This window comes from Callithrix jacchus, chromosome 11 (genome assembly GCF_049354715.1).
Source record: "Callithrix jacchus isolate 240 chromosome 11, calJac240_pri, whole genome shotgun sequence".
In the NCBI taxonomy this organism is placed as follows: domain Eukaryota; kingdom Metazoa; phylum Chordata; class Mammalia; order Primates; family Cebidae; genus Callithrix; species Callithrix jacchus.
Genome location: NC_133512.1, coordinates 108,257,028 through 108,270,132, shown reverse-complemented (window position 1 = coordinate 108,270,132; position 13,105 = coordinate 108,257,028). Strand labels below are relative to the sequence as shown.

The 13,105-nt window shown below is 44.5% G+C and overlaps 1 protein-coding gene across 1 annotated transcript in view; it reads right to left on the bottom strand.

Moving 5' to 3' along the window:
* The window catches only part of ZC3HAV1 (zinc finger CCCH-type containing, antiviral 1), a 70,516-nt gene that overhangs the window by 20,013 nt on the left and 37,398 nt on the right, over positions 1–13,105 (bottom strand). The window contains exons 6-7 of the mRNA XM_002751944.8: positions 12,301–12,424; positions 8,959–9,133 (exon numbers count right to left, since the gene is read on the bottom strand). Of these exons, the coding sequence (XP_002751990.3) occupies positions 8,959–9,133; positions 12,301–12,424 (299 nt within the window). The remainder of the gene's footprint in view (positions 1–8,958; positions 9,134–12,300; positions 12,425–13,105) is intronic.

The following is a 13,105-nucleotide window of genomic DNA, read 5'->3' as shown; positions in this document are numbered from 1 at the left end:
CTATGTCACAAACTTCTGTGGTCTTCTCTATTTCAGTACCTAAGAGACAGCAGTCTATCCCGTAGAAACTGACTGCATGCTTGGGGGATGCCAGAAAACTGTAGCTTTTTGCAATATCTTTTACAACCTTCTATAAAATACGAGCCAAATGTACAGAGCAACTTGCATCTCCCCTTTTGTGATGCCATGTCAGCATCTAACAGAATCTCACACCAACTTTTGCATGAAATAGAACATCGCAGGCTAGTCTAGCCTGTCATGAAGTGAAGAAAGATCGTCTGCTCCTCGTCCAAACTCCACGAGGGGCGGTGTCCAAATATAAATAACCTCTCCTCTGCCCTGAACCAGAGTAAGTAAACAAAACTGGCAAAGTCTCCTGCTAGCCAACTGCATTGAAAATGCACTTGGAGTTGCCACTGACTGGAGCGATAATAAAAGGGATGAGGCATCACCCCAGAATGTAAACCTATAATCTCAAAGCATATGATAAAGCATGCAAATATCAGAATGGACAGGTACAAGGGAAATGAGTTGATTTTAGCAAGGGTGCAGGGTGGCCGACCAGGGCAAACTAGACATGTGCTCCTAGAGGAGGGGTTCTCAGTATTTGATGGTGAAGAGACACTGTGTTTCCTGTGATCGAGAACAAAGGAGTTAATGACAGCAAAATTTTACAGGCAGCCATGGTGGGGAGGGGCTCACGGTTCCTTCTTTAGTACGACATTCCAGACTCCGGCTTTCAGCTAGACCCATGCCCCTTACCCTTCCCTAATGGAAATGCCTGCTGAATGTAAGGGGAGGGCAACAGAATGAAAGTGTCCAAGAAAAAGGTCCTGGACAGAGAAAGGCCTGAGCTAGGTCTCTTTATCCGGAGTGGAGCATGGTTAGAGCAGAAAGCAGTGTTCAAATATTTGCACACAGGGCAAAGTGGAAATCAACTTGAATGTGTTTCAGGAGGTAAAACCTGTACAAAGGGTGGAAGGGATAACGACACCGACTTCAGCAGAATGTTCTAACCGACAGCAGCCAACAACTAAGTCCTATCATGAAGACGCTTGTTGCCATAGCTTTGTGGATAGTGTTTTTCAGGACGATTGTAGAAGAGATCGCTGCCATGACTTGATGATGCCTGGTAAACTGTATGCCTTCCTCTGGCCCAAGTGGGCAAAACACCTCTGGCACAATGAGGGACAGGTGGAGCAGCTCTGGTACCTTGGTATCCCCTGGTTTCACCACTAGCTGAAACACTTCCCAATTTCCCATCCCTACAGCTGGAGTCCTGTATCCATCCACTGCCTGCTCAGCTCTGTAGAACCCACCCTGTTCCTGGCTTAAAAGGCCAGAGACTTTCGAACTTTGACACACATGTGAATGCCCCAGGGATCGAGTGCAGATATGATTCCAGGAAAGCGGGGGACGATTTAGATTCTATACTTCAGCCAGCTCCTGCGTGATGCTGAGGCTGATGCTTCTGGTCTGTGGACCTCGCTTTGACTAGGAAGGCTCTGGGGCTCTAGGGTCTACACCAGTGCTGTTGACTAGAACATTCTGTGGTGATAAAAATGTTCTCTGTGCTGTCCTATATGATATGTATGTGGGAGAAACAAAATTCTTTTCTTTCTTTCTTTCTTCCTTTTTCTCTCTTTTTTTTTTGACACAGTCTCCCTCTTTCTTTCTTTCTCTCTTTTTTTTGACAGGGTCTCCCTCTTCCTTTCTCTCTCTCTCTCTCTCTCAGGGTCTCCTTTCCTTTTTTCTTTTCTTTTTGACAGGGTATCCCTCTGTTACCCAGGCTGCAGTGCAGTGGCACGATCTCGGCTCACTGCAACCTCCACCTCCTGCGTTCAAGGTATTCTCCGACTTCAGCCTCCTGAATAGCTGGAATTATAGGCATACATCACCACAGCCCAGCTAATTTTTATATTTTCAGTAGAGACAGGGGTTTCACTATATCGATCAGGCTGGTCTCAAACTCCTGACCTCAGGTGATCCACCTACCTCAGTCTTTCAAAGTGCTGGGATTACAGAGATGAGCTACTGCACCCGGCTGGGAAAGCAAAATTTCACCTCCATCCATTTACAGTGTTTTGGGGGGACTTGAGCATTAAATTGATATAAGACCCCAATAGGAATGACAAGCAATGGAGACTCAGAAGGATAGCGCATGTTGGGATGGGAGTACATTACTTAATGGGTGCAATGTATATTATTCAGGTGATGGATACCCTAGAAGCCCTGACTTTACTACTAGGTAATCTATGCCTGTAACAAAATTACATTTGTACTCCACAAATTTATATACAAAAAGACAGGCCAACAGAATAGCATCACATTTCTTTAATACAAGTTTTATGTGGCACAGAAGCCTTCCTAAGAAATTGAGACTAAAGCTGTGGTTAGAGATGAACCCTTGTACTGAATTAGACAAAGAGTCATAAATTATAAAAATGGGATGAGGCAAAGAGGCTTGGGCTAGGGAAGTTAACTGAGTGGAGAAGCGTCCAGGAGGATAAAGACTTGTCTAATGGGATTTGTTTACACAGGTTTCCTGTCCTTGATGATAAGAAGGCTACTTTCATTCTGGTATAGGGAGGACATCTTTCTTTTTTTTTGAGACAGTGAGTCTCACTCTGTCACCCAAGCTGGAGTGTAGTGGTGCAATCTTAGCTCACTGCAACCTCCGTCTCCTGGGTTCAAGCAATTCTCCTGCCTCAGCCTCCCGAGTAGCTGGGATTACAGCCACCCACCACCATGCCAGGCTAATTTTTGTATTTTTAGTAGAGATGGGGTTTCGCCATGTTGGCCAGGCTGGTCTCGAACTCCTGACCTCAAGTGATCCGCCCACCTCAACCTCCCAAAGTGCTGGGATTACAGGCATGAGCCACTGTACCTGGCCCCTTCCAGTACTTTTAATATTCAAACTAATAAATGGGAATTTCATCTCCAGCTTTTAAGTAACAGAAAGTCAGAACAATTGTCTTTCACCTGCTGTTTTTCAAGTGCTTTTAACTCAAAATAGTCAATATGCCAGAGTGTCAAATTTTTAACTCCTTCAGTAGCCAAGCTATATATACATGGCTACAGAGCACTGAAAATGTGACTACAGTGACCACGGAACTGGTTTCTTAATTTTTTACGTGTTTAGTTAAAGTTTAAAATGAAATTGCCATATATGGTAAGTGGTTGTCACACTGGACAGCACAGAGCCACTAACTCAGTGTCTAAGCATCGGCGCAGCCTGGCCCGGCTCCACTCTGGCCTTCTCTAGCCCTGCCCCCACACTGCATGTGTCATGTTCATGAAGCCTGATAGGTGGTGCAGTCCTCAAGGTAACATTTCCCCTTGGTTTAGTCCACATCAGAGATGAATCTCAGGCACTGTTTCCTGTATAGGCTGGTTCATTCAAGCCTCGCTATTGGAAGACTAAAAGGACAGTGGGAGCATACCCATGCCATGGGTATGTTAAGGTCAACAGGTCACGTGACTGACTGCTGGTCGAGAAGCAACTCTCAAAGTCCCTCTCTTGTACCTGTGTGCTGTCTGGGTCAATTACCACGTGTTTCTATTATAAAAGTATCTTAAGCTATTCTTGTAAGGATTCATCTTTTCTGTGGTATCTGAAAGTCAAATCTGTGCTGAGCTGGCCCCAGTTCTTTGGCAATCCTAAACTACAGTTGTCCCATACTCTTAAGTGACAGGTAGCGACAGCCTTGCGAGTTGTCTCTTTAGACCTTTTAGCTACTATTAATTTAACAGCCATAATGTGTCCTAGAGTATAGTACTGGACTCCAGGTCTGAATAAATGAATGAATCATACAGCCGTCAATTACTTATTTCCCACAAGACTTGAATTTATGTCTCAGTTGCAGCAAACAGGTCTTAGCTTTTTTTTTTTTTTTTTTTTTTTTTTGAGACGAAGTTTAGCTCTTGTTACCCAGGCTGGAGTGCAATGGCGCGATCTCGGCTCACCGCAACCTCTGCCTCCTGGATTCACGCAATTCTCCTGCCTCAGCCTCCTGAGTAGCTGGGACTACAGGCATGCACCACCATGCCCAGCTAATTTATGTATTTTTAGTAGAGACGGGGTTTACCATGTGGACCAGGATGGTCTCGATCTCTTGACCTTGTGATCCACCCGCCTCAGCCTCCCAAAGTGCGGGGATTATAGGCATGAGCCACCGCGCCCGGCCTTTAGCTTTTGTCCTCTGTGTGTCAATGATTGCCTTGACCTCGGCTTTCTGGAGCTGTGGCTTGTCTTTGCTCTGAGAGGGTTTCTCAGGCCATAGCCTCCTGCTATTCCTCAACACCAGCTTCCACAGCTGCTAAGCTTAGCTACTTTGCTGGTAAACATCTTCGAGGACCCGAATCTGCATACCCTACCTGATGCACATCCAGTAACTGTCAGGCTTTGCCTTCGGTCAGTCCTGCTATCACTGCCCTACACCATTGCTGCCCAAATGCCCAGCTATTCAATCAACACTTCTCCTAATACCACACCCTCTCCCTGTCCACCATCTATGTAAGTACGAGTCCTGGTTAAGCATATCAATTTCCATAAAAGGGTATCTATTTTACCTCCCAGAGAGCTCATCATCAAAGCATTTGTACCTACTCTGTCGGCAAAAGTTTCTACACCTCAAGTTCCTATTAGAGAGACACCAACCCAGAACTCCAAATTGCCTGACTTATTCAAAATTCGGTTACAAGAAATAAAAGCTGTGGGGCACTGTCTGAAAGCAAACAGTCCACTCTTTTCTCAAAATATTCTAGCCTGTACACTGGCTCAAGTCAGGTCACCAAACAGTTGCAAACTTGGGGCCGGGTGCGGTGGCTCAAGCCTGTAATCCCAGCACTTTGGGAGGCCAAGGCGGGTGGATCACGAGGTCAAGAGATCGAGACCATCCTGGTCAACATGGTGAAACCCCGTCTCTACTAGAAATACAAAAAATTAGCTGGGCGTGGTTGCGTGTGCCTGTAATCCCAGCTACTCAGGAAGCTGAGGCAGGAGAATTGCCTGAACCCAGGAGGCGTAGGTTGCAGTGAGCCAAGATCGTGCCATTGCACTCCAGCCTGGGCAACAAGAGCGAAACTCCATCTCAAAAAAACAAACAAAAAAAAAAAAAAGAAAAAAAGTTGCAAACTTGGACCATAATGTATTGACTCATGAAAGAAACCAGGATCCTAATATGTGGGGTTCTACTATGTGCTCCTAATATGTGGGGTTCGAATCTCCTGGAAACATCATTCTAATTTTATTTGGACTGACCACAAGGAAAATAGTAAACCCAGGGTCTGATTTTTCCTTTTTTTTTCCTTTTTTTTTTTAACTAGATCGAACTCAATTTATATAATGATGGGTCTTATTAGTATAAGACAGTAAGAGTTCATTCACATCTTCAGTGAACATCCAACAAACATGTCACATTTAATGAATACAATAGTCATGTGTTTGCAGATCGACTGTTACATTCTAAAAACGCTACAGTTTTCATGGAAATCCAGAATACAAAAATTAAAATAAATAAACAGCTAACACAGACTGAATGTCCCAGAACTTTGTATTTAAAAAGCTCAGGAAGGGCTGGGTGTGGTGGCTCACACCTGTAATTCCAGCACTTTGGGAGGTCAAGGCAGGGGGATCACCTGAGGTCACGAGTTCAAGACCAGCCTCACCAACATGGTGAAACCCCGTCTCTATTAAAAGTACAAAATATTAGCCAGGCATGGTGGCAGGCGCCTGTAATCCCAGCTACTCAGGAGGCTGAGGCAGGAGAATCGCTTGAATCCAGGAGGCGGAGGTTTCAGTGAGCCAAGATTGCACCACTGTACTCCAGCCTAGGCAACAAAAGTCAAATTCTATCTCAGGGGAAAAAAAAAAAAAGCTCAGGAAGTTTCTTGATGTTTTATTAGGGAACATGATTGAACTTGTATAAATTTAAATACAATCTCTTCCCCTGATAGCTCTTTCTGGTTCCTGGAAACTTTTTTTTTTTTTTGAGTGTTGCTCTGTAGCCCAGGCTGGAGTGCAGCAACACAATCTTGGCTCACTGCAACCCCTACCTCCTGGTTTCAAGCAGTTCTCCTGCCTCAGCCTCTCAAGTGGCTGGGATTACAGGTACGCACCACCATGCCTGGCTAATTTGTTGTTGTTGTTGTATTTTTTTTTTTTTGTTTGAGATGGAGTCTTGCTCTTTCGCCAGGCTGGAGTGCAGTGGCACAATCTCGGCTCACTGCAAGCTCCGTCTCCCGGATTCAAGTGATTCCCCTGCCTCAGCCTCCTGGGTAGCTAGGACTACAGGTGTGCACCACCACACCCGGATAATTTTTTATATTTTTTAGTAGTGATGGGGTTTCACCATGGCCAGGATGGTCTCGATATCCTGACCTCATGATCTGTCCGCCTCGGCCTCCCAAAGTGCTAGAATTACAAGTGTGAGCCACTGCGCCCGGCCTTGCTGTATTTTTAATAGAGATGAGGTTCTACCATGTTGGCCAGGATGGTCTTGAATTCCTGACCTCAGCTGATCTACCCACCTTGGCCTCCCAAAGTTCCGGGATTACAGGCATGAGCCACCACACCCAGCCTCCTGGAACCTTGATGTCACTAGAACGCAAATGTCTGCCAACCCTCCTTCTTTGTATCTTACTGAAAATTTCCAAATATTTGACATAAAAACCATCGAGACCTATAGCTTATTTTTATTTTAACCAAGGCTAATTAATTTGGGTTTATAATTTTATTTCCATGGGTGCCAACAGAATCGCTTAATTGATCTCATCCTTGGCTTGAGCATAAAAAGAATCTGTGCCAAGTTTAACATCATAGGCACTTTCACACATGGGAGTTTCAGCAGAACTCTTCCACAGAGATGCTACATGGGCCACCACAGGAGAGAGGACAGCAACAAGGAGGGGACCAGAAGGCTCTGAGTCCACAGCCTATTCCACCGGGGCAGCCCTGCTCTACTCTAGTTGGCTTGTTTAGGGTCTTGGAAACATGGTATGATAAAATGTATCTGCTGCTAAGACAGTTTGGAAACCACCATGCTGCTGAATTCACAGTAGGGCTGTCGATGGTTGAGGACCTCACCACAGCACACAGGGTCCCTGCTATGTGGCCCACTCTAGGAGGTGTTTTTCCCAGGCCTCATTAACATAAAAAGCCACGCCTCTCCCAAGAATTTTGTTTGCTTTGGCAGTTAGGCAGCTCAGAGCCAAACAGATAGCCCACTGACCTGTAACTATTAGTTCAGTGCAAAAGTAATCACTGTTTTTGCCATTAGAAGTAATTACTACAGAACGAAAAGTAATTTGCATCAACCTAAACATGTAGAACCTTACGCTGGCATTTCTGTGCCCCTGCGTTATCCTCTTTTCTTTCTTTCCTTTAATTTTTTTGAGACAGAATCTCGCTCTGTCTCCCAGGCTGGAGTGCGATGGCGTGATCTCAGCTCACTGCAACCTCTACCTCCAGGTTCAAGTGATTCTCCTGACTCAGCCTCCCGAGTAGCTGGGATTACAGGCGCCCGCCACCTAGCTTGGCTAATTTTTTGTATTTTTAGGAAAAATGGGGTTTCACCGTGTTGGTCAGGCTGGTCTCGAACTCCTGACTTCAGGTGATGTACACCCCTGGGCCCTGCATTATCTTCGGCTTCATTTGAATCTCTTGCTTTCACTTTCTGTTTCTCATCACTCTGATTTCATTACCTACTTTGAGGTCTGTTTCTCTCACTCTTTAATCCTGTGAGTTGAAGGGAGGAAGGGACACTGAGACAGAGGGACAGAAGCTCTGCTTATCTAAACTTCCATCCCTATTTCTATGCTCCCACTATGGATCAGCCTAGAATCTTCTAGTTCCAGTCTTTTAAGTCCATTTAAAGCCAGACTCTGATCGAATACTAGTGACTATCTATGTGGTTTCATTGCTTGAGTGAATTAACACATCCCCTGGTATAATTAACCATGCCATCATTCATATGGTCATTTAAGTTCTCACCCTCCTTTTCAGCTCAAAGCAGTAGTCTCTCTACATTTATGTGTTTATACATAGAAAGCTATATCCTCCCCTGATGGTGAGAAATGGCGGGTGTACAGCTGATATGTCTCAAGGAGTTCCTTAAAAATAACTAATCTGGCCGGGCACGGTGGCTCACGCCTGTAATCCCAGCACTTTGGGAGGCCAAGGCGGGTGGATCACGACGCCAAGAGATCGAGACCATCCTGGTCAACATGGTGAAACCCCGTCTCTACTAAAAATACAAAAAATTAGCTGGGCATGGTGGCGCGTGCCTGTAATCCCAGCTACTCGGCAGGCTGAGGCAGGAGAATTGCCTGAACCCAGGAGGCGGAGGTTGCGGTGAGGCGAGATCGCGCCATTGCACTCCAGCCTGGGTGACAAGAGCAAAACTCCGTCTCAAAAAAAATAATAAAAATGAATATATGCTTTAATATATGATTATAATTGGAGTGCATGCTTGCTGAAAAAAAACTGAATATGGCTATGTACAAAGTAAAAATATACCATTTCCTGTAACCATACTTCATGGGTAAACACATAGCCTTCAAACATTTTATCTATGGTGTTCTTTTTTTTATTTCATTTTATTTCTTAATTTTGGTGACAGTCTCGCTCTATTTCCCAGGCTGAAGTATAGAGTGCAATCTCAGCTCACTGCAACCTCCACCCCCAGGTTCGAGAGAGTCTCCTGCCTCAGCCTCCCGAGTAGCTGGGATTACAGACACATGCCACCATGCCCAGCTAATTTTTGTATTTTTAGTAAAGATGGAGTTTCGCCACTTGGCCAGACTAGTCTCAAACTCCTGACCTCAGGTGATCCACCCACCTCAGCCTCCCAAAGTGCTGGGATTACAGGCATGAGCCACCACACCCAGCCAATAGTGTTCTTTTTAAGTTGGCAACTTTAAACAAGGGCCTCCCCCACAAGGAGGAACAGTGCTCACCTCTTCTCCATACTGAATCCATCTGCCAGATTCATTCTTCCAATACCATATCCATTTGGTGGTGAAAACAGGATTGCCTGGCTTCGTGACAGAAGAAGGAGTGGAGAGGCGTTGGATGGGATTGGAACCACAAGTCATTTCCCGAAAATTGATTGTATAACTTCCTACAGAACAGCTGAGAGAGAAAAGTATTAAGTTAACATAATGTTTCACTGACCTCTGTTTTCTACAATCTCGTCTTCCCTAATGAGAGTGCAGAATTAAACTTTTTTTTTTTTTTGAGAGGGAGTTTCGCTCTTGTTACCCAGGCTGGAGTGCAATGGTGTGATCTCGCCTCACCGCAACCTCCGCCTCCTGGGTTCAGGCAATTCTCCTGCCTCAGCCTCCCGAGTAGCTGGGATTACAGGCGCGCGCCACCATGCCCAGCTAATTTTTTGTATTTTTAGTAGAGACGGGGTTTCACCATGTTGACCAGGATGGTCTCGATGTCTTGGCGTCGTGATCCACCCGCCTCGGCCTCCCAAAGTGCTGGGATTACAGGCATGAGCCACTGCGCCCGGCCCCAGAATTAAACTTTTAGAGCTAACATAGATCTTCGAGTTTTCTTTCTGTAGCTCCAGGTCTTACACATAAAAGAAAAACGTAAACGCAGAGAGGAAAGTGACTTGTTTGCACCACATATTTAAGGGCATCGCAAAGCTATTCTTCCCTCAGAAAATATCCCAAAATAAACCCATGCCCGCAAAACTCCTGATTGGCTCGATGTTAGAAAGTAAGTTAGAAACTCATATTTGATTAACTTCGTAAAATATTTATATTATTTAAATCATTATCAAAATGTGGAGACCTCTGCAGAAAATTGGCAAGGTTAGTTATTTTCATCATAACATTAAACATTATTTGCCTCTTTCACTTTCATTCTCTCATGAATACATGAAGAAATTTTCCAGAGGCTGCGCAATGTATGATTTCACAGCAGATTGAATACAGGTATATACATACCCAGGTATATAACTGCATTTGCCATATGCATATATAATATTTATATGGATAATTATAAAGTAACTTTTGAATACAGAAGCAGATATGAGAATCTACTTATCATCTATTATGCCAGACATTAAAGAAATTTGCAAAAATATAAAACCCTTCTCAATAAATTGTTTTGGAAAAGTTACTTTATAATTATCCATATAAATATTATATATACATATGGCAAATGCAGTTATATACCTGGGTATGTATATTAAATGGATATACATGAATATGTATATAGCATAAATATAGTTATATAAAATATGTTAATTATGTTAACATACATCAAGCTTATTATTCTTATTTCCTTTTTTTTTTTTTTTTGAGCCAGAGTTTTGCTCTTGTTGCCCAGGCTGGCGCACTCTTGGCTCACCGCAACCTCCACCTCACAGGTTCAAGCGATTCCGCTGCCTCAGCCTCCTGAGTAGTGGAATTTTGTATTTTTAGTAGAGATGGGGTTTCTTCGTTAGTTAAGCTGGTCTCAAACTCCCGACCTGAGGTGATCTGCCTGCCTCGACTGCCCAAAGTTCTGGGATTGCAGCTGTGAGCCACTGTGCTGGGCCTCTTAAGTGAATCAAATATATAATTATTCTGTTTTAATTTTTAATATGATAAATATTGATAGCTATATTCCACATAAGCAGAAATTCTTTGGGATCCTCAATACATTTTTTTCTTGAGACTGAGACCCAGGCTAGAGAGCAGTGGCATGAGCTCAGGTTCAAGCAATTCCCTGCCTCAGTCTCCTGAGCTGAGATTACAGGCATACGCCACCATGCCCAGCTAATTTTTGTATTTTTAGTAGAGACGGGGTTTCATCATCTTGGCCAGGCTGGTCTTGAACCCCTGACCTCGTGATCCACCTGCCTTGGCCTCCCAAAGTGCTGGGATTACAAGCGTGAGCCACGGCATCTGGCCAGGGATCCTCAATACATTTGAAGTGTTGAGGAGTCCTCTGACCAAAAAGTTTGAGAATTTCTGCTCTTAGAAAGACCTCTTAGATCAGTGGTTCTCAATCAGGAATGATTTTGACCTCAGAGGAAATTTGACATCTTAAGACATTCTGGGTTATCACAACCAGAGGGGCTGGTGGAGGGGTGGTGCTTCCTGGCACCTATGGATAGAGGCTAGGAATAGTGCTAAACAGCCCTGACAGCAAATAACCATCTGGCCCTAAACATCAGTAGTGCTGAGATTGAGAAAACCAGCTCTAAACTTGCCTGGGGGAGGAAATATAGATCTAGCAACAAGAAAGTGGCTGATGTCACCCTCTAGTGGTAAAAATGCAGCAACACAGACTCTCCACCCCCAAATCACTAAATTCTCATATGATGAAAAGTAATGTTAACTTTTCCCCCTAAAGAATTTCCTTGTAAAACTGGGATGTTTCTTATACCCCTGCACACCATAGATAAATATGTCATGTAGGTATCACTTATTTCAGCTCTTCCAGAAGGAGAAATGTTTTTACTTATTTATTTTGGAGACAGGCTCTCACTTTGTCACCCAGGCTGGAGTGTGGTGGCATAATCATGGCTCAATGCAGCCTCAACTTCTTAGGCTCCAGTGATCCTCTCACATCAGCCTCCCAAGTAGCTGGGACCACAGGAGTGTGCTATCATGCCTGCCTAGTTTTTGTATTGTTGATAGAGACAGGGTTTCATCATGTTGCCCAGGCTGATCTCGAACTCCTGAGCTCAAGTGATCCTCCTGCCTCAGCCTCCCAAAGTGCTAGGATTACAGGATGAGCCACCACACTCAGCCAGAAGCAGAAAGGTAAGGTACCGTCTTAGATGCCCCCAGGCTGGAGAACACAGCAAACATAAGGAAGGTATTAAATGCAAAGTATACAACAGAATTCGACACTAGAACTATATAAAATTACTCAAATCATGTTTTTAAATTAAGAAGTTAAGCCAAAGGCTCTTTTGTCCTAAATCACTTAGTACTTTTAACAGTTCTGTGATGAACTGATTAGAATAGAAGCCGGCCTCTGAATTTTTTCTGCCGGACACATTGACAACTATCAACTAAATAAATAATCATGTCATTGTTCATTTCATTTGAGTTAGAAAACATTCCCAGAATCTCTCCTATTAGCCAGGCTCCATAGACCTCAAACTCACCCCGCTGTGTTTTCCTTCATTAACTCGGCAGGCATTTGCCATTTCTATCTCAAGAGGTATCTCACACTCGAATGGGATTCTGATGGAAAAGGGTATTTTTCTTTTTCCCCTAAGCCTAGTACGAACGCTTCCCTTTGATAGTGCTGGGCTCTTGAAATCCAGAGTACAGCCACCAACTTACAGGTGGATTTGGGGGTCACAGTAGGCCTCCTCGATCTTCTCCATGAACTGGAAGTCCGTCCAGGTTCTTGAAATAAGCATCTGCCACCGGTAAGGCAGATGGAAGTGGACTCTGGTACAGCTCCCTACGAAGACAAACAGGAGGTCTGAGGGACTGTTGAGTGGGGATTCTAACCAGTTCAGCCAAGTTCACTGCCAGCTTTCCCCATCCGTACCTACCCTGCCCCCTGCCAGACAGGTCCTGCCTATACCTGCTGGCACGGCTGTGTGTCCATTATCCAGGTTCCTTCATTACTGCGGAGATTCATCAGAAAGCAAAATTTCAGGCCAGGTGTGGTGGTTCACGCCTGCAATACCAGCACCTTGAGAGGCTGAGGCAAGCAGATCACTTGAGGCCAGGAGTTCAAGACCAGCCTAGCCAATATGGTGAAATCCTGTCTTTACTAAAAATAAAATAATTGGGCTGGGCACAATGGCTCACACCTTGTAATCCCAGTACTTTGGAAGGCTGAGGCGGACGGATCACGAGGTCAAGAGACTGAGACCATCCTGGCCAACATGGTAAAACCCTGTCTCTACTAAAAATATAAAAAATTAGCTGGGTGTGGTGGCATGTGCCTATAGTCTCAGCTGCTCAGGAGGCTGAGGCAGTAGAATTGCTTGAACCCAGGAGGCAGAGGTTGTAGTGAGCCAAGATCATGTCACTGCACTCCAGCCTGGCAATAGAGCGAGACTCTGTCTCAAAAAAAAAACAAAAAAAATTAGCCAGGTGCAGTGGTGGGTGCCTGTAATTCCACCTACTCAGG